This window comes from Papaver somniferum, unplaced genomic scaffold (genome assembly GCF_003573695.1).
Source record: "Papaver somniferum cultivar HN1 unplaced genomic scaffold, ASM357369v1 unplaced-scaffold_10, whole genome shotgun sequence".
Taxonomy (NCBI): Eukaryota; Viridiplantae; Streptophyta; class Magnoliopsida; order Ranunculales; family Papaveraceae; genus Papaver; species Papaver somniferum.
The window spans coordinates 8649539-8675482 of record NW_020618825.1 but is presented as its reverse complement, the minus strand read 5'-3'; the positions used below and the strand labels follow the sequence as shown (position 1 = coordinate 8675482).

Sequence of the window (25944 nt, the reverse complement as noted above, 5' to 3'; positions counted from 1 at the left end):
GAGAAGAATACATGATCAAAAAATTAACGAGCTAACGTGGGTTTTATATATTCTGTTATGGAAAAAATAAAATAATTGGTTAGATTTCTCAGTTGCAGTGTTCTTTTCTTTTTTTCATTGTTTTTTCTTTCCTGCACCTCTCTCTTGGAATCCTGGCTCCGCCCAATGTGTTGGTGATGTTCTCTAGACTGTTGGGTCGACTTAACTTTCAGGAGAACCTTAGATGCTGCTGAGAGGATCGATCTCTTGGAGCTTAAACATGATATTAATAGCACTCCAATGCTAACAGACCAGGTTGACAGCTTGAAATGTGATATTTTCAACAGGCTAAATATATACAACATGCAACAAGCCATGATATTAATAGACCAGTTTGGCTTCAAGGAAAATATACAAAAAGCAGGTTGCAGAAGTCTCGGATATGGCCTGATTGACAGGCTCTTATTCCTAAAGAATCCTAAAATACCTCAATGTCCAGTTCTTCTTATGGGCCTCTTTTGACAGACCTTACCTTTGCACACAACTTTATGTAGTGATTCTTCTTTTTCAAACTTTATGCGGTGATTTGTCATCACTGTAATTATTATTACGAAGAACATATTAGAAGATTGAAGATTCCATCAAGTGATGACATTAAGACTTAAACTTCAAGGATGTTATTCCTACAGATATCGAGAGCTTTACTAATCAACCACGCAACTTGCAAACTGTGTTCCGCAAACCACATAGACACATGGGTTGTCACTTGTCACCTCACTCGAAAAAGTGGACGTCGTTGAGGATATGAAATCTTCATAGATTGATCCAATCCTAAATTGTAGACCATAGAAAATCCTTTCGTTTACGCAAGGCCTTTAGTTTAGTAGGGTAATCACCTTTGTCCCTGAGTGGTTAAACCATGTTTATATCCTAATTAACCTCTCTAGCAGACTAGCAGTATATACTCGATAAACGTCATTCCAGAAAATGAAAGCCAAACAAGAAAAAAAATAAAAAGTCTGATGTGTGATTGGAATGCCACCTACTTTATAGTGTAGTAATAACCGCAGTCAGAAATCATAGATATTTTCAAAATTATAGTTGCGAAATTAAGGTACGCATTATTAGTTGAGATGATTTAACATAAAGCAAACAGAGAAATAATGTCGTTCTAGGCCCCGGTATTTGCAAAGACAACACAGCAGTATGGCCACAATGTCCTTGATGTATACAACCTAATTTTTTTCAACTTAAAACTTTAGACGCAATCAAGAATTATACGCATGCATTAGTTAGTTTACCATTAAGAATTAGTGACTGATCCTATAGTAAATAAATCTATGAACGTCCGTAATTGGATAAATACCTAGAGATGTAACACGTGTCGTGGAAGCGTTCCTGTCTAGTGATTTTCCTTTTATTATAAATGAAATATCTTGATATTTGCTTGTTACCTGACTTGATTATCGTAATGAACCTCTTAGCACATTATGATGATCTGACAGGGGAAGGGTTTCTTGTCAACCTTTCTCTTTTAAAGAATTCTTGAAGCAATTCTTCCTATAAATATCAAGACCATTGGAGTACTTATGAAGCCAACATCCTTATTTCTCTCTTGAGTCTTTATAATTGGTCTTTATAATTGGTCTTTTAAAAAGTGAGACATAAATGGCTCCACAAAAAAATGTATTCTCAAATATTCTGTTTTCGATAGTATTAATCTTCATTCTTTGTAACAACTCGTACTGTTGTCGTGGGGGTGCTACTCCTACTTCACTAGACCTACATCCCACAGATGAACAACCTAGTGATAGTAATAATGAACAAGGAGAAATCCTCAGGTTCCGTGGCATTAACAATGGCCACATAAAGGTTTCAGCTAAAAGGATGATGAGTGTTGCTGACTTTGGAGCTAAAGGTGACGGTAAGACAGATGATTCTAAGGTGCGTACAGACTCTGCATTAATAATTAAGTTGGGTTTTGACAGTTATACTCCTCCGTCCCTTAAAAATGGATGTTTCTCTTTTTCATTCTTTCCTAATTAAAAACATAGCATATCAATTCATTATGTTGGCCGTGTTTAGCGTTAGATACATCCGATTGAAAAAAATATAGGAAGTTAATTTGGTTGATAATTTGTTTATCAAAATGGCAGGCTTTTTTTAAGGCTTGGAAGAAAGCTTGCTCCTCCAAAAACGCTATTGAGCTTGTAATACCTAAGAAGAAAAATTATTGCCTCAAACCCGCTACATTTAAAGGTCCATGCAAATCCAATATTACAATTAAGGTGATCAATACTACTTACGTATTCTGACCTCTAAAAAAATAGACAAATAATTGATACTAGATAATTTAGCTTAGAATATCGGTCATTACAGCAAGCATGCATGGCTATGAGTATGCAACTATGCGATGATCCATTTTAATTAGTAAAATTCAAGTCTTTTGTATTTTAACAATTAATTCAGTTTAGCTAAATAAATAAATAGTTTTATTTTGTATATGAATAATACGAGCGGATCTCTTGATTTAAAAGTTCATGACTTAACTTATTTACTAATTTCTCCAAAATGTAATATGGTTCACATGAACCCCTTTGTATTTTCAGATAGATGGAGCCATCGAAGCTTCTGCAGATCGATCAGATTATAAACGGGATGTCAGACATTGGATTATCTTCAAGAAGATTCAAAATCTCGTAGTTGAAGGTGATGGAACAATTGATGGAAAAGGAGATATTTGGTGGAAGAATTCATGTAAAATTAATAAATCTCGTGTAAGTATATGCATGTTACTATACATCCTTAGGTTTGGAAATTGATTAACTCCAGTCTAATAACTCTACTTTTCCTTCTTGCAGCCCTGTACACATGCGCCGACGGTACCACATGCTAAACCTTTTAAAAGGATTCATTTTTTGTTTTGATATTATCATGCAGTATCATTTACAATGTCTTAATGATGACGAGCAGGCTTTAACCTTCAAAGAGTGCAATAATCTAACTGTGGAAAACATAACCATAAAAGATGGGCAGCAAATGCATCTAAGTTTTCAAAAATGTACGAATATTGAAGCTCACAATTTACTGATAACCGCACCAGAAAAAAGCCCGAATACAGATGGTATTCATGTCACACGAACTCAAAGTATCAGTATCATCAACTCTGTTATTGGTACAGGTGCATATATATACACTGACGAAGGATCCTAATTTTTTGAGGAGTATATTAATTTTCTTTACGAGAATATAACTTAGATATACCATTTTAATAAAAGAATATGTTATTTCAATTAAATATATCTGAACCATGAACCCTGATCAGGTGATGACTGCATCTCTATAGTTAATGGGTCTCGAAATGTACAAGCAACTAACACTACATGTGGACCAGGCCATGGAATCAGGTAATGATCTCTTATTAAACTGCAAACAACCATTAATTTACTGAACTTTCTGTAATTATATTAATCAATTATTGATTTTCATTTCTCATTTATATGGTAGTATCGGGAGCTTGGGTTCTGGAAATTCAGAAGCCCATGTTTCAGATGTTATGGTGGATATCGCGATACTTAATGGAACCACAAATGGTGTTAGGATCAAGACTTGGCAGGTGATCGATCGACAATCTATTTTGCGTATATTTATAATTAGAACTTCCGTAAATTTACTTGATTAGGAGCCGTTTCTAGTTGTTGTTCCCCTCCCAAGGGCAGCTTCTTACTCGTTACTCACCCGTCGGCCACTGGAAACACCACTTCCCGTCGGACATGGATTTCTTTTAATACCAACGAACAACCTTTACATTCAGACAAAATAACATCTTCGTTGGTGTATGAATGTTTTCCCTGCAATATAACACTTTGATTTTTTCCAGGGAGGGTCGGGAAACGCTAGCAACATATCTTTCCAAAACATAGTTATGTATAATGTCAAGAACCCAATAATCATTGATCAGAACTATTGTGATCAAGATGATCCTTGCGATGAACAGGTAACTGAAAAGTGAAAAGTATCCCTTGGATAATATCGAACTAATTTGAACATATATATATGAGCCTATGTTAATTTCAGGATAACCATAATCCTAAATGTTAATCATTTAAATTTTGTTGAGCAGGAATCGGCTGTTCAAATTAGCGATATAATATACAAGAACATAACAGGAACTAGCGCTTCAGAAGTTGCTGTATATTTTCATTGCAGCAAGAATTATCCATGTCAAGATATAGTTTAGCAAGACATAAATCTAGTGAAAGATGAAGATGGGAAAGCAGCTAAAGCTTCGTGCAAGAATGTTAAATTGACTCAAGTCGGAAAAGTTTCGCCTGGTTGTAGTAGGGATAATCAACTCAAAGAGTGGTTTCTTAAGAGTATAGAAGAGGAAGAAGAAAAAGAAGAAGATATTTTCCATGGCCATGACCAAGTTGTCTATTACACTGATCATTAATCGATATCATGCGGAAAATTAGTAAGAAGTAATTATGATTGGTTGAACACTAAGTATAGAGTAAATCAATAATTAATTCTTCATTAAAGAAATTAATAAATAATTATAAGTGTGATCAACAATTTATAAATAAAGGTAAAAGGAACATGAGTGAAAGAAAACTTTTATCTAAATACGATTGACCACCTTTATTTTTTATCCTAAAACATGATTTACTACCTACTTGATTAATAGTCTAATACTACTAGGCACTGTGCATAATGACTCGCGCACTGCTGTAATAAGACCTTATTGAAAAATAATTTATGAATTGAAGCAGAAAAAGAATCCAATCCGGCTAGCTACTGAGCCACTCACAATTCAAAACTTGACTCCTAGCAAATTTGGCAACAGAGTGTGCTATATGGTGAGCACTTAGGATCTCTGTTAACATAAGACAGTCCAAGAATTGAAAGTACTGATAATTTGTAAAGCATCGTGTAGTTGCAGGAATCTATAGACTACTAGGTAATCATGGTAGAAGTTATCTCTTTATTATATGAAGATCTTACAACCAATTACAAGATGATATGAAACTCTAAATTTCTTTAACACAGACTCTCTCTCTCTCAATTTTTTGACTTAAGATTCCAAAAGATCTCTCCCTTCACAAGGCCGGTCTACCCTTTATATAGGGTTTTACATAGTGGATGACAGCTAAGATATCCCCTTATTTCGGAATGACCGCACGATATTATCACACATGTATACCTGCTAACATCGTATATCTTCCATACTTCGCACAGATCTTCACTCTTTACTCATGACTATGCTGATATCATCTGATACGTCATCTTGGTTTGGCTGTGTGCGATTCACATCGCACATAATATAACTTTAGTAATTCGCATAGTTTATAATCGTGCGATATTTCACTCCTACGTTTGCCTCTTCTCATATCGTTCTTTCCGTGAAATGAGCGAAATGAGAATCTTTTAATTTTTATTATCGGCACATGTTCAACTTTTCAAATTCTACCCCACCGACACATCTCCTGATTTTAAGATTTCTTTTTTAATGCGTATCTTTTCAACCGTACGCTTCTTGACACGTTTTTCTAACTGCCTCTTTCTATCCGTTTATTTCTCGCATTAATGAAATAAAGCCTCAGGAACGCTGAATAACTTCCCCTTTTAAGTCTTTCTTCTTCTTTTTCTCTGCTACTGCATCTTTTCTGTATATTTTTTTTACAGTTCAGTTTTCTTTCTCACCGTTATTCACGTCCTGATTTAATCTTATTTCTTTCATCATTCCCATTCTAAAAATGGTTATGTCAATTACTAAGAAGAATGAATTGGCCTTCACATCTTAAAAGAAGAACTCGGCAGAAGAGGTTATTCACTCACTATTCCCCCTGGATGTAATTATTCATCCAAACTCACTCTTGATTTGATCAACTCAGAACAATGGACAAATCAAAGAATCATTTTTTCCTTAGAGCAGCTTCAAAATGGCCTTCTTATTCCGTTGTATAATCCTAACATCCCTTTATTTTATGAAATCCTTGCTGATAAGCGGTTTGCTCGAGCCGTTTTTCAATTGAGTGGTGACGCAATCAGAATAGTTCTTGAATATGCTCGTCGCGCAGCAGGACTGTGGACTTCTTATGAATATGCAGTGCGAAACGAACTGTATCGTGATAGAGTTATTGACCCTCGTGAGTATACTCTTGATAACTTCTTCCAACATTACTACGTGGCACTTATGAAAAATGAATCTACAAAGTGGGCCATTCGCATAAGAAGAAATGAGAATATTGATGAAGATAAGAAAATCATGCGAGATGTCGATTGGAATAGTAACTCCAACAAGACTTTTCGTATATCTAATGACCTGGGTTGGGTGAATTGTCATGTTATTGTAACGGGTCCTTATGTAGTTGGCGGAGCTGTTGATAACTCGGATCTTCCTATTCCTGAGGAATTTTCTCATTATCATCCTTGGGAATTCATCTTGTCCGAAGAAGATAAAAAGTTATGTAAGATCTTCGCATTGGTATTTATCTTCGCATATTTATTATTTTCGGAATAACACTTAAATTCTCCTATATTAGACTATAAAAGGGAAGAATAAAATTAAGCAAGCTAAGAAATCCATTGAAGACTCTCCTTCACGGAATAATAAGGTAGGGAACATTCCTCCTTTCGTTTTAACAATATTGTTGTCTCTGTTACTTATCATTATTATTCGCACAGGTGAGTTCTTCTGGTGTCAAGAACAAGAAGAGGATCAAAATCAAATCCAAAAGGACTCGATCTCCTTCTTCTCCCTCAAATCTTGAAAAGAAGCGTAAGAAAGTATATGATTCCACTTCAAATGTTGAATCCAGCGATGATGATACTCTCGCATCCGAAGACCCCCCTAGTGGAAAATGGGTATTATACAACTCACATCAGAGACCCTCATTGACCGTAGTAGGACCGTTGACCAAATATAACAGTCCCTGATATGGTAAAAATACGGACAAAATCCGAGAGTATATTCAGCCGTCTCTGAATTGGAAAATATATTTACCATTCTGCCATCCAAAACAGAGTCCCTTAAACTGCGATTCAGATCTGGTACTTCTGTGTCAGAATTTTTTGGGCCCACGCAGTGTACTGCCACGATTGAGCCATCTGAAGTGAACGGCTGGATGAACATACCTTATCTCTTTGTTTTTATCACTAAACCAAATACCCTTCGTACTCTGCCTCACATGTCTCCCTCTCCATCTAAACTTATCTTCTCTTTCTCTTCCCAGAAACTAAAACAAAAAACCTAGTTGTTTCTCCTCAAGAACATATGGGTTGAATTATTAATCGAAGAAGAAATCTTCCACCATCACTAAGTCATATATTTGCATCGTTATCTTCGATCTGAAACCAATTTCATCTTCCATCATATTAACTCAAAAGTAAGTAGTTGTCGGAAATAATTTCTTTCCATCTCAGAAAATCAGATAATTGATTTTTTGGAATTGAAGAGATGGATAAAAATGGAGGAGGGTATAATCTAAGAACAGTAGAAGAAGTATCTAGATATTTTAAAGGTAGAAGAGCTGGAATGATTAAAGCTCTTACTTCTGGTTAGTATTCAATTTGATTCTTCTACTCATCTACAATTTCTTTGTTAACTTTGGGTTTTTTTTTTGGGAATTTTAGGGTTTATCGGTTTTGGTTCTAATTTGTTTTTGTTTGTGTTTATTTGTGGATTGTACATATGGAAGAATTTTTCACGTAGTGCGATCCTGGTGATGATATTTCTTCTCCTTCGATCTTATCTCTATTTACACCATTTTTGTTAATTATCGGCTATTATTTCATGTTTCTTTTGGGATTTGTTTTTCGAGTTTAGTTATCAATGTTGGTATGATTAGTAGATTAGGGTTGATTTGAGGGGTTTTGCTTGTTAGGGGTTTTGTTTTCTTGATTTTTTTGATGTACTGATTTGACCGAATTAGAGTATTTTATTCGATTTGGATTAAATAGTTGTTATTGTTTGAAGCGGATTTTAGTGTGTTTTAAGAGGATTTTAATGTGGGGATTCAAGATGGGTGACTTTATGTTGTTTTAGATTCTGGGATTGTAGTTAAATCTTGGTATTGTTGTTCAAATTGAGTTATAGTAGTCAGCTTCTGGGGTTGATGCTAAAATTGGGTTTTTAATTGATCATGTTAAGCCTTGGTTTGGAATTGTTGGCGATGTAACCTGTGTGCTTTTATGGTTTACAGTGGACAAAAAAATGGAGGTTATGAAACCTATGGATATGTTTCAGCTGCTCAAGATCCTAACATGTATTTTAACCAAGGCTATATTCTGCCAACTACTAGGTCTATATTACTTATGAATACATAAGATATCTTATAAATGCATTTTGTTTTATATAAATTGGACTCAATTAGGTCATGGGATTCATGTATAGTCAACAACTAGAAGACTAGAATTTGAGAATGATATCGTGCCAGATTGAACGTGGTATGGCTAGCTAGTCCAAACTGGTAGCTAGGATTATCTTTTAAATTTCTATATGGTAGATTGATTAGTCCTATTTTGGAAAACTACTGCAATTACATTCAAGTGGTGTAGGATAGGAGTATCATATCTTGTGGATTGGTTCCTTGTTTGTCTTTAAAATGCAAATACTGCGAATGTCTCCATAGAATATGATGACTGTTACGGCTTAGGATGGATGGATTTTATTTCAAATACAAAATAAATTCCATTGGGTACTGATAAGCTAGGGATTCTTCATGTTAAATGGGTTTTCCCCCAAATTTATTTAAAATGTCAGAGTGTCTCTTTAGATTGTGTGTACTCTATTTAACTTGTAAATCTCGTTATCCATATTTAGACCATCCTCATTTAACATACATTTTTAATATCATGGGTTTGTTATATGTGACCTAGGTTGCAATTTATAAAGATTGGCAATGCGAAAACTCATGAACTGTTTTTATCTTGTCTGTATTACAATTAATGCCTTTTGCCAGTGATATTTGTTCGATGTTATACTTCTTTGATGGTTTTCAGTAGTAGACACTAGATGCATTCTTGTGTTCGCACTGTCGATTCTCTGCTGTTCACTCATCTAGAGTTCAGAAGCACTATGATCCTGGGTGTCATGATGATCTTGGACTAAACTTCTGTGCTAAACTATTTATGTGGTCAAGACTTGCATAACATTACTTTTGTCTTGTTAATGACATATTTTTAACTGCCAAGGAAGGGGTTGGTCCGTGTATGGGGGTTGATCTATTGAATGATCACGTGGATAAAAATTTCTTATTTTCATTTGTAAGTTTGTAACTATTGATTTTCTTAAACATGGTGCACATGGGTTGTATATTCAAGTAGTACTTGATTGATGTTTATTTTCCCTTTTCGCTAAGGTAGTAACAACTTACTTTGAACTCATAATTTCCAATTTCTTGTTTTTCGCTTCTATGAAATTTTGTATAGCATAGAATGTACAAGCAGTCTAGAAATAGAAATTCTAGGTGGCAGCACCTGACAGGGTTTTGTCGGTAAATTTAGGAGCCCTCAGGCTATGAATTAGTCCAGGGAGTCTTCTAAGAATTAATAGGTGGACTTCTCTATTTTCCAAGGAGATATCAGAAACTTATTTTTGTCGAGTAATGAATCCCGTAGGAATTTCTGAACACTGCTGGTCCAAAATAAAATTTCTGGGCTGGAATTCCCGTTATATATTTTATTTGCGATATTCTTCCGTGTTCTCGAATCATTTAGAGTTTAAACTAACTTGAGTGTCTTGTAATGAAATATAGTCCTTAGGATGACGTTTTTGGATTCATACTAGGTGACTCATGCTCAATTATGGTTACGTCTATATCCTGGAACACTCATTTTCTTAGAGTGAAGTCCTTATGTGTCCTTTGTAAAAGATCGGTAGATACCTCAACTTTAACATATCTATCGACTTGCAGACAGTAAATGTAAGTTTACATGGTCATTAGACCATGATTCCTACATATTGTGGACCTCTTTATTAGACCATGGTTTCGCTATTATACTGTGATTTCCTACATATTGGGGACCTTTTTATTAGACAATGTTTTTGTCACTAATAAAGAGATTTTTCCTTTAATTTGATTTCATTATCCTTTACCCTGCAGCCGAATTTTTTAATTTTAGCAATTTCACCTGTATTATGATGCACGTTTGTTGTGGAACAGAGCAGAGGGTCAATCAAATGATTTTCTTTTCTTGTGTTGTCTGGCTGTTCCCAAAATTATACTTGGTTATATATGAGCTTTGGTGTATTTCATACTCAAATTGATGCACAATGGTCGATTTTTCACTTGGAAACTGTAATCAAGTCTCGTATCCCAGGCCTCCAGTCGCTAATTAATAAAAGTATTGCTGAACTAGAGGCGAAATTCAGTCGTTTTGGCAAGCCTTTTGCTTCTGATGATGGAGTAAGTCTAGCTTAAATCTCAGTCTTCAATTCAGAGCCTATTGTCTTTAGTCTTCCATATGCACTTATGAGCAAACATGGACTAAGTTATGGAGATTTGCCGTCTTTTGACCTAATTCACTAATTGTGGTTTTTTGTAGGGTAAATTGTACTCAATTATGGAGATTTGTCGTCTTTATGATGGAATTTTCAAAGAACATCTTGACGGCATGTATGTAGCTGGTAGATTGGAATGTAGCTGGTGTTAATTTCTGGTAGATTGGAATGTAGCTGCCTCGGCGCACACATGTGAGTTGAAAACAAAACTTGAACCTCCTTTTGTGATTTGATTTTGAGTTTTATTTGTTGCCTTAGAATGATCTATATGTCCCCTGTGATGTTGTTACTTACAAAAAAAAAACATGAGCTTCCAAAGGATTCAACCCATTTCTTTGTATCAACCTTCCATTTCCATGAAGCTCTTGTTTTGTTTCAAGCTTGTCCTTTCGTAGTCATGGTTGTGAGATAACTTTCCTGCAGTGTATGGCCAATACTTCATGTCTTGATGGTCATCTTTACCCCAGATAGTATTATTAGTTGTTAAGTTACATATGCTTCTACTAGAGGGCAGTTTGGAGTCCAGCTCATTGATTGAATTCTGTAACATATTACATAACTTACTTTTGATAATACTGTCATCTCTTAACTTATTTTTCTCTACCATGTATGATGAACTAAACGAAGTTGTTGATTTGCTTTGCAGGAACGATGTTCTTTGTCGTATGTGAACCAGGGACAAACACATGGATGCTCTACTTGATATCAATCATGAAGTATTGGCTAAGTTCATCGTCATCGGAGGTGCTTATCGTTTTATTGTTTAAAATGTTGTTGTTAGAACTTACTAGCTAGCTCAGGCATATATTGTTATGGACTCAGAATTTCATCCTTTTTTGTGTAGTTTTAAACCCAATGGATAAAATGAATGAATCTTGAATTCACAGTTTGAGTTTAAATTTGAAGTATCATTCGAATTTCAGTTAAAATTGAGTTGCATTTGAATTTCAGTTCAATTTGAGGTTGCATTTGAATTTCAGTTCAAATTGAAGTTGCATTTCAATTTCAGTTTGACTGTAATTTGACTTGACTGTAGTTTGACTTAACTAGACTTGACTTGACTTGACTGTTTGACTTAAATACCAGTAAGATTAATCCAGATTCATCCATTCAGACATTCAGCTGATATGAATCTGATTTTTTTTATATTATAATTCAAATCTACGACCAATGTCGCGGGTCAACGTTTAGTTACTGTTAGAAACGGTCTCTATTCAGAGACCCACATCTTAGGGGTCGTTCAATTAAAAAACGCTTTATAAACGACCCTTTCAGAGAACCCTACAATGGGTCGTTTAACTCGTATATATGACGTGTCCTGACAGTCGCGGAATTGTTGTTTTCCACTAGTGCTCATCAATTGATTCTTCAATGAAAGTCTTATCTGGTGTGTTTTTGGATTCCATGACTTCTATGGGTAATGATGAGTTAACTCTCACCCTTGAAATGGTATCAAAAATTTGTAATTCTTCGCGCTTAGATGATCTTTCGCTTCGCAGAGCTTCATCTTTATTAACTCCCAGCTTTCAATTTTCCTTCGATCTTCTGGTAATTTCTATCCTTTTTTAGTTTTTCAACAAGTTTTAATCTACACATCATTATGTTATTTCCTCATTCTTATATCATTAATTTTTCATCTTCACAGATGTCTCGCATGTCATAAACGGTATCTTCAGATTATGAGAGAAGACTTCAATCTCTTTCGACTAAGAATTCCAAACTTGAAGCTGAAGTTTCTACTTATGCGAATGATATATCAGAACTTCACAAAAGAAATGATCAATTGTCTGGCATTTAATCCTATATCCATTTCTCCATCTTATGCCTTTCTATTTTATACTTGCTATTCTTGAATTATGTATTCTTGCAGAAATTTATCGACTCTCCGATGAAGCAGCCTCTTTATTTCGCTCTGCTCATCATCTTGTTGATGATGACACTCTTCTGAACTATCTTAATTCTTCTTTAAATAATCTCACTGAAGATAAAGTAAATTCCTTTTCTTTTGAGAAACTCAAATCAGAATACCAACTCCTCAGTATTGATCATAGAAGTTCCCTAACCTCTTGTAACAGCTACAAACGTCGTTTTCGGGAATCCAAAGATAGAATTAAAGTTTTAGAAACAAAAAATAACTCCCTTATTGATGAGAAAGATAACGCTATTCTTAAAGGTGCGAAGGAATTAGAAAAATTTCAAAAACTTTTACTTGAAGTCCAAGTTGAGCGAGATTTAGCTTTACGCGATAAGGAAGCACTCATGAAGGAAAGAAATATTATTCGATCTCAGCTCCTTATAGAGAGTAAAGATGAGTTTAAATGGGATGCTATGGTTTTGAATGATGCTAGAACTGATTTAGCTGTAAAAGTGAGCCTTGAATCCAAACATACTGCTTTAGTTAAAGATATTATTTTCAATAATGAAGGTCATTTACTGCTCTTTTATACTTGCCATTTCTTCTGAAAAAGAAAATATCTTCTTTCCAATTCTAACCCCACTTTATATTTCGGAGAAAAAGAGAAGGATTATCTTCGGCAAATTAGAGAATTTCAGAAACAGCTCGATGAATCCAAAAAACTATCCGAAGAACTGCAGAAGCAGCTTGAAGAATTTAAAAGGATATCCGAAGAATTGGGCACGAAGTATGATGCTCTTGATTCTAAGTATCGCAAGCTTAAGAATAATTATGTTGCTACTGTCTCAAACAATAACAAGGATGCCATTCGTGGTAACAACGCTGCAGTAAAGATAGTGTGCGAAGAAAATAATATTCCCCTTTCCAATTATCATATTGAAGATGTTTCTCCAAATGAAGATATTCCTGAAATCTCTGATAGTGAAGTAGAGTATATGGAATACGAAGATGAAGAAGTTGAAGAAGAAATTCATAACTATGATACTGAACGAAGTAATCATGATGGTTCGGGTGTTAATCGAAACAATGAAAATAACCTGAATGAAGATTGATTATTTCTCGTTGTTGTAAATTATTCTTTTTGATCCTTTGTATATCTCTTTCTCATCTTTTCTCTTAAACTTCTTCTTGAACATGTGTTTTACTTTTTTAGTATACATGAATTCTTCTTCAACTTGTATTTATGCGTAAATATCTTAAATGTCAACCTTCTTCATATGTGTATGAATATATCATATGTGGAAAATAACATCCTTTCTGTGCTTGCATTCCCATTCTTTTCTCTGGTATTTGTCACAAAATGATAGATTCATGGTTATATGAACTTCACATACCTCAGTTTTTATCTTCGTATGGTGTATATCTTCATAAAATCTTATTTCCTGCAAAATAATTGTAGCCTATATTTTATTTTCTCTAGAGGTCTTATTGCGCCTTCCTAAGTAAAGGTCTTATTTTTCCTATTTTTAATTCTCTTGTACGATGAAATCACAGGACGTTTCTACACTGTAATGTATTGACCCATTGATCTCGTCTTAACTTTTTCTTAGTATTATTGCCTCTGCAGGATATATTGATGCGACAGGCCTAAGTACTCCCGTGAGTAGAAGCCCCATGACATTGTCGTCTTTTGACACAATTCAGCTCCCTAGTGGAAGGTGCCGTCCTTATCTTCCCCCTAGTTACCCCTTCAAGGAAGCTTACCCCTAGTTGATTTCGCAGTCTCTTTTCCTTCCACCGATAGGTTTTATAGTTACGAGGCTGCACCCTAAGTGGGGTATATTCGGACCTAGTGCATCATAGTCAGGACTTGTCAAGAATGGCGGAATACGCTCCAGACGTACCCGGCACGCTTGACTCAAACGTGTACCTCGGCTCCCTGATCGATTTTCTGCACTCCTTGAGAAGATCTTATTACCTTAATCTTTCGATTTAGGTGTCTTCCCGGATGGGCTTTTTCGTTTTTCTCACCCAAAATCTCCATGACTCAAGTTCCAGGGTTGATGTAGATTTCCCTTGAGTCATGCACAATAGGTTTTCCCCGACTATGACGTTCTTTAGGTCTTATTGTTTCCTCTAGAATTTATGTGAACTAAGGTGCACGGCACATTCAGATGCCCAACCCCCCCTAATGGATCTTTTATTTCTGTTGCCTTCTATGAAGGTCTTATATCTGTCTCTTTATTATAAGAGAATTTCTGAAGAAGAAATAAAATTCATTCCTCCGAACGTTACATTCAAACTCAAGAGGAAATTACATCGCGAGGAATACATGTACCACACGTCTTTGCTTTTGCGATCAAATTCGCAGGCTTTAATGAGTTGTACATCGTTAAGAAAGTATGAAAGTGTTCTTCAACCATCAATTTTGAGTTATATAACTCTTAGTACAAAGAATTCTTACTATGTCTTTGCTTTTCTTCATATCACTTCATCATATTCTTCATTTATTCGATGTTTATTCTTGATATATTTCGCGCGCCTCTTATTTTATTCTTATTTTCAAGATACGGTCTTTCTAGTCCGTTTGTTGCGAGCATTCGCAGAATATTCAGCCTCAAAATTATTCTGCCCGCAATTATGTTTTGGGGATACCATATCAACCATTAATCTCTCACCTCTTTGATTATTTTAGACTTGTTTTTTCCAACTTCTTCTTTTATTTTCTCGCTCTTCACTTTTGTCAACATCAATTTCCTGACAGCTTTTTCCTTCATTCGGATCCTCTCTGATGATTCCAAGTCCTTGAGGTAAAGGGAATTTTATGCATTGATGGAATGTTGAAGCCACTCCCAAGATACCATGCAACCATGGAATTCCAATTAGAGCATTATAAGGGGACTCCACATCAACAACGCAAAATAGAATTTTTGTCGATAGACTTTTTACTGGAATCCGCATCGTTACTTCACCTTTGGGCTTGTTCGCAGTCCCGTTGAAACCATAAATTTTATAAGTCGACAAAATCAATTCTTCATATTTTCCGCCCATTGTCTTGTAATTGCGGTAGAATAAAATATCGACAGAACTCCCTGGATCTATAAGTATTCTGTTAATAGCCCATACATTTGCGTCATCTTCCTCCTCCTCATCATCATCTAATTTCTCTTTTGGGTTAATACCTAGCTTTACCACCAATGGACTCTCATGTGGTTCTCCTCCTCCTGGTGTTTCTTCAGTGCTGAATGAAATAGACTGTTTCTGCCAATCCTTTAATGGTGAAATCTTTGCAAGATTGAATATTTCCCTTCTGTCACTATCTCTCGCATGCACTCTACTGAGAATATTGTCATGAAAGTCCCCAATACTACGGAACAAATGAATAATTGAATTGCAATATAAATTTTTGGCTTTCGCACCTACTTCAATTACATGTACATTCCTTACTTTCTCCACATTGTATGTGTTTCCTCCAGGTGGCGGTAGTGGTAATTTCTGTTATTGTTGTTCCAAGAAGTGGTTTAGTTTTCCTTGCTCGATCATTCGCAATATAATCTTTCTCACATTTCTATAATTGTGTGTTGTGTGACCATGGAAGCGATGGTACGCACAGAATTCTTTACTCCTCCTTCCTGGTGGTGGTTCATCTCCTAAATTCGGAGGGTCGGGAATTTCTTCCAATGAAATAACTGCTTCCCAAATTTTGTCTATTGTTGTATTTAGTGATGGGAGTTTTATCTGTTCCCATATTATTTTTTGATTTCCCTGCTTGTTATTATAATATGGCTGCTGCTGTTGTTGTTGACCTCCATAACTTTCTTGTGGATTATACATTCTTTGAATTTTATTGTTCCCTCCGCGATTCTGAATCTTTTTTTTCTCTGTATTCTCTTTCGAACTCTTCTTGATCTGCACTGCCCATTGCCACTAATTTTTGCTCTACTTTTGTTATTTTATTTCCTTGGCTTCCTTGAGATGTACTTGCTATAACATTTGCTAACCTTGGGAGTAAACTGCCATTTCCTTCTTTCGTATTTGGCATCATCATTGAAAAGGACTCCATTTCCCTTTGATTTTCTTCCAAAACTATATATTCCTCCTGATAATCGCGCAGTTCTCGCATGGTAATTGAGTCTTTTAACCTGAAAATTTGAGTGTATAGTAAATCTGTAGGAAAGAGCGCGTTAATGAAAGCTAATATCAAATTTCGCTCGTCCACTCTTCGTGTCATTTCACTACACATTGTTCTCCATCGAGTTGTCAAACCTCGCAGACTTTCATTTATTCTTCTTTGCAGACTGAACGCCTTTTCTATTCTTGGTGGTGACATATTATTGTTGATATATTGTCCGAGAAAGAGGTTCTGTAAATGAGAAAATGACTCAACCATTCCTACCGGCAACCCTCCGAACCATTGTAGAGCTTCCCCTGTCAAGCTGGCTGGAAAATACATGCACAATACCGCATCGTTCTCTTCCCACTGTAATAGAGATCTACTGTATGCTTTTACATGTTGTATCGCACAGGTTCTTCCTTCAAATATGCTGGTAAAATTAGGTAGGCTGCATTTTGGAGGTATGATCGCAAGTTGTATTCTTCTGGAAAAAGGTGTTTTTCCTTCTTCTTATATCGCTTCATCCAAATTTCTCCTTACGCCGTCTCTTCGTATCTTCATCATCTCTCTCAAGTCCACCATTTCTCGAAGAATGTTTTCGCTCATTGTTTGGTCTAAAACTTGCTGCAATAGGTCTTTTTAATCTTGCTCGTCTTATTATATTTTCTTGATTATTTTGACGCATAGCCTCTTGAATTTCTCTTTCTTCATTTTCTTATCTTTGTTTCCTACGCCTTTCCCTATCAATCCTTTCACGTTCAACTGCCTCTTCTAATTCACGTTGATTTCTCAACATTTATCTTCCATGTAATAGCAATCTCCCTTGTTATGCATCATTCTCTTCATTATTCTGCTCTTGACACGTAAGATTACGTTCTCCTGTATGTTGGTATCTATCGTTCCTTTGAATTTCAACTCTACGATCTGGTTCGTGTGGTTGATCGTACCTGTCATATTCTACTTCTTGTTCCATGCGTCTATCTTCTTGACGATTTTGCAAGTTACCATATGTTTGCAAGTTTTCATCAATGACCTCTACATTTTGCTCTCTCCTTGCGTGTATCTGAATAGATTAGTTTTGTCTTGACGAACTCCTACTAGTCCTTGATCTTGATCTTGTACGCGTTGTGCTTCTCGATATCTGATCTTGCAATCTAAGATTTTCTTCCATTAAATCATCATTTTGTCGTATCAAATTCGCACGCATTTCATCTTCTCTTCGTCTCTCCGCAATCAACCTTTGACTCAATTCCTCAATTGTCATATTTCCTTCATCATCTTCAGTTCTTTGCTCTTCCTCTTCAGTTGAATTAGTGTGTGCAGTATGAATACTTACTCTGTCGTAGTCAATATCATTGTTCTGCGCCGGCGTTCGCTGAGGTCCACCCAGAACTTCATTTCTTTGAGCACTCCTTTTTTCCATCTCTGATTGATCTGGAATCTCACCTCTTCTTATTTTAGCAATTCTTTTACTTTTCCTTGCTGCCATTCGTTCAACAACAGATTCAAGTCGTACCATAGCCGTTTCTTCGGATTAACAATTCAAGAAACCTAGATTTTAATTTTCTGGTATTGAATTTCTTAACAGGTTTACCAACAGGGTAATAATCTATAGACAATCATGGTAGATATTATCTCTTTATTATATGAAGATCTTACAACCAATTACAAGATGATATGAAACTCTAAATTTCTTTAACACAGACTCTTTCTCTCTCAATTTCTTGACCTAAGATTCCAAAAGATCTCTCCCTTTACAAGGCCAGTCTACCCTTTATATAGGGTTTTACATAGTGGATGACAGCTAAGATATCCCCTATTTCGGAATGACCGAGCGATATTATCGCACATGTATACCTGCTAACATCGTAGATCTTCCATACTTCGCACAGATCTTCACTCTTTACTCATGACTATTCTGATGTAATCTGATACATCATCTTGGTTTGGCTGTGTATGATTCACATCGCACATAGTATAACTTTAGTAATTCGCATAGTTTATAATCGTGTGATATTTCACTCCTACACGTCGTATATGGTTAGCACTAAGTTCATGCATACTGTCATTGATTCCCAGAAATCATCTGGACAAAGATTAGAAAAAAAAACTAGTAACAATGAAGTTTCAGAGTCCTATTGTGGGGTTAAATGGACATGAGTCACTTCCAACTGCGGTATATTGTTACCTCTACGGTCTACCCTTCCAAATATTATTTTCTTTTTTTATTTTATTTTTGCAATTTCCATTTGCCGTTCTTTGGTGAATACAGCGAGCACGTTACTTATATGGTTTTTCCTACCAAACCTGATTACTCTGCACGTTACTTGTTTAATTTGATACTCCCTCCGTTCCTAAATATTTAATTTGATACTCCCTCCGTTAATTTGATACTCCCTCCGTTCCTAAATAATACGCTGATTTTATAAATAAATGTTTCAAAAAAATAGACTGGTTCCTAATTAGAAAGTCAAATGTAACTTTAGTTTTCTGGGACCACTTTTCTCTTAACTTCTTTTGATGACAAGTGTCATATGGACCATTTCACTTCACTTCTTTTATTGACAAGTGTAATGGGGACCACTTTCAATGATTAGTTCTCTTAATTTCCTTAATTTTTCTCAAAAAACAAAACCAACTTATTAAAAAGGAACGGAGGGAGTACATATATGGTTATTCCCATTCCAGAATTGCTGTGCAGAGGACTTGTACCTTCTCGGATGCTCACAATTACATACAATTCCTACCTAAATATACAATGACCGGAATGATTCCACGAACCTAGTGCTCCGGGGCATACCGTAACTTACTTTTCAACTCGAGTAAAGCTAATCACATTGATGAGAAATTCATTTTACCAAAAATTTTAGGTCCAAATACTTGTTCTACCAGGATGAATTAATATGCTACGGATGATTTAATATGCTACGTTTAGGAAAAAGAATAGAACATTAGCACATTCCAAAAATGATTATCAATAGAATCCAAGAATGCGTGCACAAATTCAAGACCGAAAGTTGTTGCAGTATTAGATGTGGAGCACACCTCGGACATGCAGAGCCAGGTCCATCAGTGCGTGGTGCAGATTTGTTCTTCAAATACTGAACTGAAATTTATTTTCCTATCCTCTCATTGCGACCGCTGCCTGATAGAGCCTTGGAAGCTTAAATGTGAACTGCCTCTGGATGACAATCCTGAATATTGTAAACATCGAGGTCATGAGAATAACAACACATTCATCTCCAGCTTACAGAACTTTCCATAATATCAATACCAACTTTGAGATTATTCTAACATTTTGGTCTCTATGAAAAAGAAGAAAGTTTTACTGCCTGAATTTCGAAATATAAACAAGGTTACAAAGAAACCATTCAATCAATAAACAGTGATTCGACACATTAAATTGTTTTATTTGTATCTAGCCTGGACCACCAGGTTTAGAAGACGGACATTTCTTATGGATGCAATGATACACGAAGATGTCCACAATGTATAAACATAATTACAAACAATTTTTTTCATAGTCTACATACGAAATATTCTGAACAACTAGATTTAGAATAACCATCAGAAATCCATTTTAAACATGAAAGACCTCTTTCAGGTTACTACATGATAATCCAGAACTAAAATTACAACAACAAAAAAAACACTCTTGTATGCATAATATGATATTTAAGAGAATAGGTAAAATAGACACTTCTTTCCTGCTCCAACACCTTACGGTCATCTGTAGTAGTTTGACCACAACAAAATCATATCTTTTTGGTTCATAAGAAAGTAGGGATCTCATCATAAACCTCCTTATACATTAATCTACAAAGCATGTCACGCATTCAGGGTCTGATCGGTCTACTTCTAGAATTCAACAAGTTGACACTTGTCAGCTCCTCCTACTAATTTAAAGCAAGGATTTATCACGTCGCATCTATGTTCTTCATTTATAACCGAGACTCTCAAAATGTGGCTCCAAAGAACAATAAAGAAAATCATGGGCGAGAATGCTAATCATGAATGGAGAAACCTTCCTACTGGTAAATTGAGGATTGCAGCCGATAAATCCATCAACACATAGTCCTCGATCACTTCCTCACGAGCATGTCAATTAGGTACATAACAAAAAAGTAAAACCTAAATCATGTGTATCTAATAGTTAACAAGCAGTGAAAAGGTGAAATGTTGTTACCTTGAATAATTATACCCAGGCAGAGATTACCATGACATACATGACATTAATATTAGGCGATGCAGCTTTTGTCTTCCTATGCGGAGGCCTAACAAAAGAGGTGTTCTTCTGTTGTATCCGAACAGCAAAATACAATAAAATACACTAGTTTTAAGTGTAATACTTGGTTTTGAGAGGAAATACCATAATGCTAGGGTTGTCGTTGTGTTTTCGATATTCCACCAGAAACCCATACAACAAAAGCTGATGATTGTCGGCCTTGCTTGACTTTCAGTTTGGTCTTCACCATCTCCAAGCCTTATCTCTTTTGGAATTACCTCTTGGCCAGGTACTTCAACTGAAGATAACACTTCAACAACAGTCTCATTCCTTTGCAATTTTTCCCTAAGTGGAATGCTAGACTCACCTAATGATACCACCTGCAACTCTATCCCTGATTATCGTCTTCACGAATCCATACATTTCACAGTTGAACTCTTGTCCAAAATCACAGTTGAACATACTTAACAGCTCCAAAATCTAGTGCAGTTTCGGCTTGCTCAATCTCATGTTTTGACCACATTCCTCCAACGCCTGTTCACAAATGAAACAACTACCGACATTCAATAGCAGAAGAACAATTTAGAAGGATAAAAAGGAATATGTAGAATGATTATTATCGACCAATGCAACAGATAAGCGGTAACAGCTGCCTAACTAAACAAATAAAATGAACCCAGTCATACTTCCTTTAGTGATTAAATCCTTGCAACGTATTTTTGCTGCATTTAAGAATTGGACCATATCATTGTGAGCAGCCAGGGAAGGTACTGAATCATCTCAAAAAGTAAGAAAAACTTTCAGAACAGGAGTGCCTTTGACGTAAGTAGTCAGACTCTCCACGAGCATCTCCAGAGACAAAGACCACACGCTGAGTTTTCTCTTCTTGCAAGCGATACCTAACGAACACTTACAAAATCCGTAAAATTGGATTGAGAGAGAAAAGTGTCTAACAACATGACTGCTGGCAAATTCAGATGGAAACACAGTTACAAAATCAACTGAAATTATCGACACAAGTATAACTAGACACTTGGCACTATCAGAACCCCATTGCAGTCTGAATCAGAACTAATATACTGTAAATTATCCAACATAAACTTAGCACTAGCCGAAAAATCATGAAACCAGAAAACATAAGAAAACCAACATATGAGGAAACAAAAAGAACTGAATCACGGATTAGGTATCACAAAAGCCCCCAATGCAGTTTGAAGATGAGTTTCGATTAGGTAACACATGACCCAACCTCAGAACAATCGTGTCCTCCCCAGACGAATACTCTCTTATTGGATTATCCAGGTAGCAATTCCGGTAGGCGCTGAGGTTTACCTGCACGACATGACTCAGACTCGGATTGTACTCAGAGACTGAGTCAAAAGAAAAACAGGTCGCGTTCAATTCACACGTGCCCAGTTTAAAGGCTGAGATCAAAACAATTAATTCTTGTTCTTACAATCGAATGGCTGCTACACTTTTCATAATCAAATGGCTGATTCCAAATATTCAAGTACCAAATTTCCTAAACAGCCTCACTAATTTGATCAGCAAGAGTATCAAATTGATACATGCCGTCCTGTGACAAATCAATAAAAGCACATATTAGTCACAATTACTTACTTGATTAATAAAATCAATCAAGCATAACTTCCTTGAGGAATTCCTGCAGCAGCAAAATACCTTGATCCTTATACCGGCCTCCATGAATTCATAAGGCTCTGTTTTGAGAGGAAATATCATCATGCTATGGTTGTCTTTGTGTGTTCCGATCCCTCCACCAAAATCCCATATAACAAAATGAATACTCCACTTATTGGGGTTTTGATTTGGGGGAAGATCAAAAATGAGAAATAGGAATTGAAACTTGTGGGGAAATTTATTGCATGGATCGATCTGCAAAACTTGAGATAAGATCTGAAATTGTGGAAATCTGAAAATTGAAGGCGGACTAGGACTGATTAGGGTTTTACAATTTCTGATTTTAAGTGGAGAAATGATTTGTGTAATTACCAAAAGTGCCCTTCTGACAGGACTGTGAAATTTCGAGAGGAACTCTCTTTTCTGATCAGAGCACACCCTAAAAGCACACTTGGCCGAAGTAGCTTGATATACATGGGGCATGGCCAACCAAAATGAAGCATAATGATAGTGACCACCGGAATGAATCACAAGGTTGCTAAAAGTGGTTATCAACCTCTATGGGAGATTACCATTAAGAAAAAAATTTAACTGCATCCTATTTTTCATGTCAAAGATAATCCAATCACATCTTAATGATCTACACTTTGATAAGGAACCGAAATTGCAATTGCACCTGCAGATCGGTGCTGCTTAAAACGGAAAACAAAAGTCGGTGGTTAGACTAGATTTTTTTGAGCTAACTGTTTGTTACCTTCGATTTATACATCACTGAACAATACCAAAAAAAAAGTGGGGATCCAACTGTTAAAGAGGCTGTCCAAACAATGGGAACTTGAAACCAATTAAACTCAACCCCAAAATAAACTTGTGCAATATTTTTAGCCTGAAGGGAACATACAGTTTGGATTTTGCTAGGGTTTTGCTAGGGTTTTAAAAGGGGCTTCGTGGCAGCCTCCAAGAATAGTGGTCAATCATAAAAAATGTAAACGACGGGTATTACAATTGAGTATTGACACCCGCTGGAACTGCAGGTGACAGCTGACAGGTGGTTCAAATTGTTTACCTAATTGTATCACTACTAGAAATTGGTATCAAATATGTCGGTGGCTTAGATGACAAAACCTCCCACTTTCAATACTCTTCTTCTAAAGCAAGCAAGCAATCAAGCACCCATTTCAGATAACTGAATTCTGACACGTACAATGCTCAGAACTAATGATGTAATAGCAGTTAAACAGACTCAACATATAGAACACAAATAACAATTCTCTGCTTCACTAAGTATCAAATTGCAGTCCTACACAGATCAATCATTCATGTATTCTAGACAACCTAAGGCTTCTCAACATTTTTACGAAACCTAGATTTTATATCTCAATTTTATTCACAATACAGAGACAACCAAGCAAGCAATACACATGTCACATATCATGTACTACAATTTACAACACAGACACATCTCCTTAACAGCTACAGATATAATGCCAAACAGCCAAAGAGGCGTGAACATGGAAGAGACGCCAAGGTCAAACATAACATGACTGATATGGATTAGAGAGCAACAAACCTGACACAATGGATAAGCACTGGTAAACCAAATATTTCCAATCCTCATAAACTAAAGGAATGAATTAAAAAGCACTTCCCAAACCAAGAAATGGCCAGCATATCCTTCAAGTTGAGTAACGAATCTTGGGGTATTAATTATATACCCTCATGTAATAGTCCTTTAGTAGTTTAATAAATTTCATGCTTCAAAAAAAAAAAAATTGAGTAACAACTATGGACCAATTAACTAGTTCCCACAGGGTGGTAGTTTAATTTCTAAACTCAACTTCTGAACTTCATCAACTAATAAGGCTCATTGCAGAAGAACATAATCAAACATGGTTCACGAGATATTATTCGAAACAATATTTTCCAAGTCAGAAATTCAATTCTAAACAAATATAGTTGTTATAACGTATGACCACAAATTCTATGGATGTTTTTCAAACTCATTCAAGTATTATTCAGATTTGGGGAAAATCGCCAAAATTCACAGTATAAACCTTACTTCACAATTTCCCCAAACCAGATTAGTAATCAAGAAATTGAAACAAATTACAGTAAACCCAAGATCGAATATCATCCAAATTTTAAGTTTGATCATCAAACTTTATTAAAAAAAAAAACAAGTTGTGATAAACCCTAGCTTCCCTGTTTTCACATCAATTTCACATCACGGATGAAATTAACAAGACTAGGTACTGAATCACAACCCGTATCAAGTGTAGTAACACCAATACTCAAGTTGGTAAGAACCATATTCGATCATTTGGGTAAAAACCGCTCACCACACAAAATCGATTCAAAATTGAAAAACAGAATGGAGTAATTTCTTTACCTCGTTTATAAAACCAGACAATACCAACAACTCCAAGTAATCAAATCTCTCTCGTTCACGATTTCCGTCGATTTATCTCAATTTTCTCCGATTACCAGAGAAGCAGCAGAAGACGAAAGAGAGAGAGAGAGTGAAAATGAAAGAAGAAGAGCGCCTTTGGGTTATTGTTAACCTAAAATTACCTAGGTACCCATGCTGGGTTCTAGGGTGAACAACGCGTAATGACTCACTTGTCCAACTACACTCGAACGTTTTACTAACACCATTATGGATCCGATTTCGAACCAAAAACCCGTAACGTTACAGATATACTACAAGCTTCCATTTGAAATATCAGAGTCTGGCACCAAACAACACAGTGCACTAGCATGAGTTGGCAAAGGAATGGTGGTGTTGTCAAAAGTAATACATCACCAAGAAGGTGGGGGTATCGATGAGGCAGCTGCCAATAATACTCCAGGGGATTGTTGGGCTATCCCTTCCTTATGGCCCATCAGTTTGACCTTTCGCTTAACCAATGGAGGGAGCTAAGTAGTAGCTGACTAGTTAGGTTAAATGTTTCATCGAAACGTCTAGGAGACGTTAGTGTCTCTTTACCGTCTCTTTTCTTTTCTTCACGAACTGAGAAGACTAACTTCTCCTGGATATTTCGATGAAACATTAGAGTTCACCAATCGCCCGTGAACGATTGTCCGTGTTCGGTTTTCCACGTAATTATCGGTGTTGTGTGATTGCTTCTTATATGGTCGTAATTATGTTGTTTCCGTATTATGTTTTATTATTTGTGTAGTTTTCATATTGCGCACAGCGTCTCGGATCTGTAAGTCTCCTCCAACAAGGATATGATTTGGCCAACAATCCACATTGTTCTACATGCATGACTACCGATAAGGAAGACCAACTGAGAGAATCTGTAATGATCAAAAATAGACCTGCAGCGTCGGGATTGCCTTTTGGGCAGGTCGGGACAAAACCTCAATTTTAGTTGGTTTCTTAATGTAGAATTTCCTTTTTCTAAGATTTCACCTATTTGCCACCTATATTTTTCCTATTTTCCACACACCTTAATTGCCACCCCCGCTTATCCTCTTTACCACTCATTAGGATAGGATCATCTTCGCAGAGGCAGTCAGACAGATATGGGAAACACCGTTCACTTTAACCATCTATTTTTCTATTTATCCATCTTCTTAATCTTTCCATATGTTTGGTTGACTCCGGTTATGATGTCTAGAAACTA

At 36.0% G+C, this 25944-nt stretch overlaps 2 protein-coding genes and 1 long non-coding RNA gene across 5 annotated transcripts; 2 read left to right on the top strand and 1 right to left on the bottom strand.

Annotated features, from left to right (window-relative positions):
• Positions 1–1584: 1584 nt before the first annotated feature.
• Positions 1585–4479, top strand: LOC113326154 (polygalacturonase-like). The gene is made up of 9 exons (XM_026573931.1): positions 1585–1923; positions 2136–2267; positions 2589–2756; positions 2841–2861; positions 2953–3160; positions 3305–3386; positions 3487–3595; positions 3860–3976; positions 4103–4479. Exons 1-9 carry the CDS (start codon positions 1648–1650, stop codon positions 4217–4219), a joined length of 1230 nt encoding a protein of 409 aa, XP_026429716.1. The 5' UTR covers positions 1585–1647; the 3' UTR covers positions 4220–4479.
• Positions 4480–11896: 7417 nt separating this feature from the next.
• Positions 11897–13450, top strand: LOC113326279 (endoplasmic reticulum export factor CTAGE5-like). Its single transcript, XM_026574036.1, has 3 exons — positions 11897–11900; positions 12354–12908; positions 13002–13450. The coding sequence occupies exons 1-3, from the start codon at positions 11897–11899 to the stop codon at positions 13448–13450; spliced, it is 1008 nt and encodes a 335-aa protein (XP_026429821.1).
• A 5692-nt stretch (positions 13451–19142) lies between these two features.
• LOC113326737 lies at positions 19143–24916 on the bottom strand. Of its 3 annotated transcripts, none has more exons than XR_003348518.1 (6): positions 24705–24916; positions 22358–23004; positions 22134–22253; positions 21364–22047; positions 20639–21211; positions 19143–19646 (listed from the first exon to the last, which is right to left on the bottom strand). It is a non-coding gene; the product is annotated as an uncharacterized LOC113326737 (long non-coding RNA). The 3 variants fall into 3 exon arrangements; XR_003348519.1 differs by having other exon boundaries at positions 19149–19646; positions 21364–21576; positions 21927–22047; positions 22358–24861; XR_003348517.1 differs by having other exon boundaries at positions 19145–19646; positions 22358–24905.
• Positions 24917–25944: the final 1028 nt, after the last annotated feature.

Coding starts and splice junctions, on each gene's coding strand:
- LOC113326154 (XM_026573931.1), top strand. CDS start 1,648: ATGGCTCCACAAAAAAATGTATTCTCAAATATTCTGTTTTCGATAGTA. Junction 2,268..2,588: donor AATCCAATATTACAATTAAG/GTGATCAATACT, acceptor TTGTATTTTCAG/ATAGATGGAGCCATCGAAGC. Junction 2,757..2,840: donor GTAAAATTAATAAATCTCGT/GTAAGTATATGC, acceptor TCCTTCTTGCAG/CCCTGTACACATGCGCCGAC.
- LOC113326279 (XM_026574036.1), top strand. Junction 12,909..13,001: donor TATTATTTTCAATAATGAAG/GTCATTTACTGC, acceptor TCGGAGAAAAAG/AGAAGGATTATCTTCGGCAA.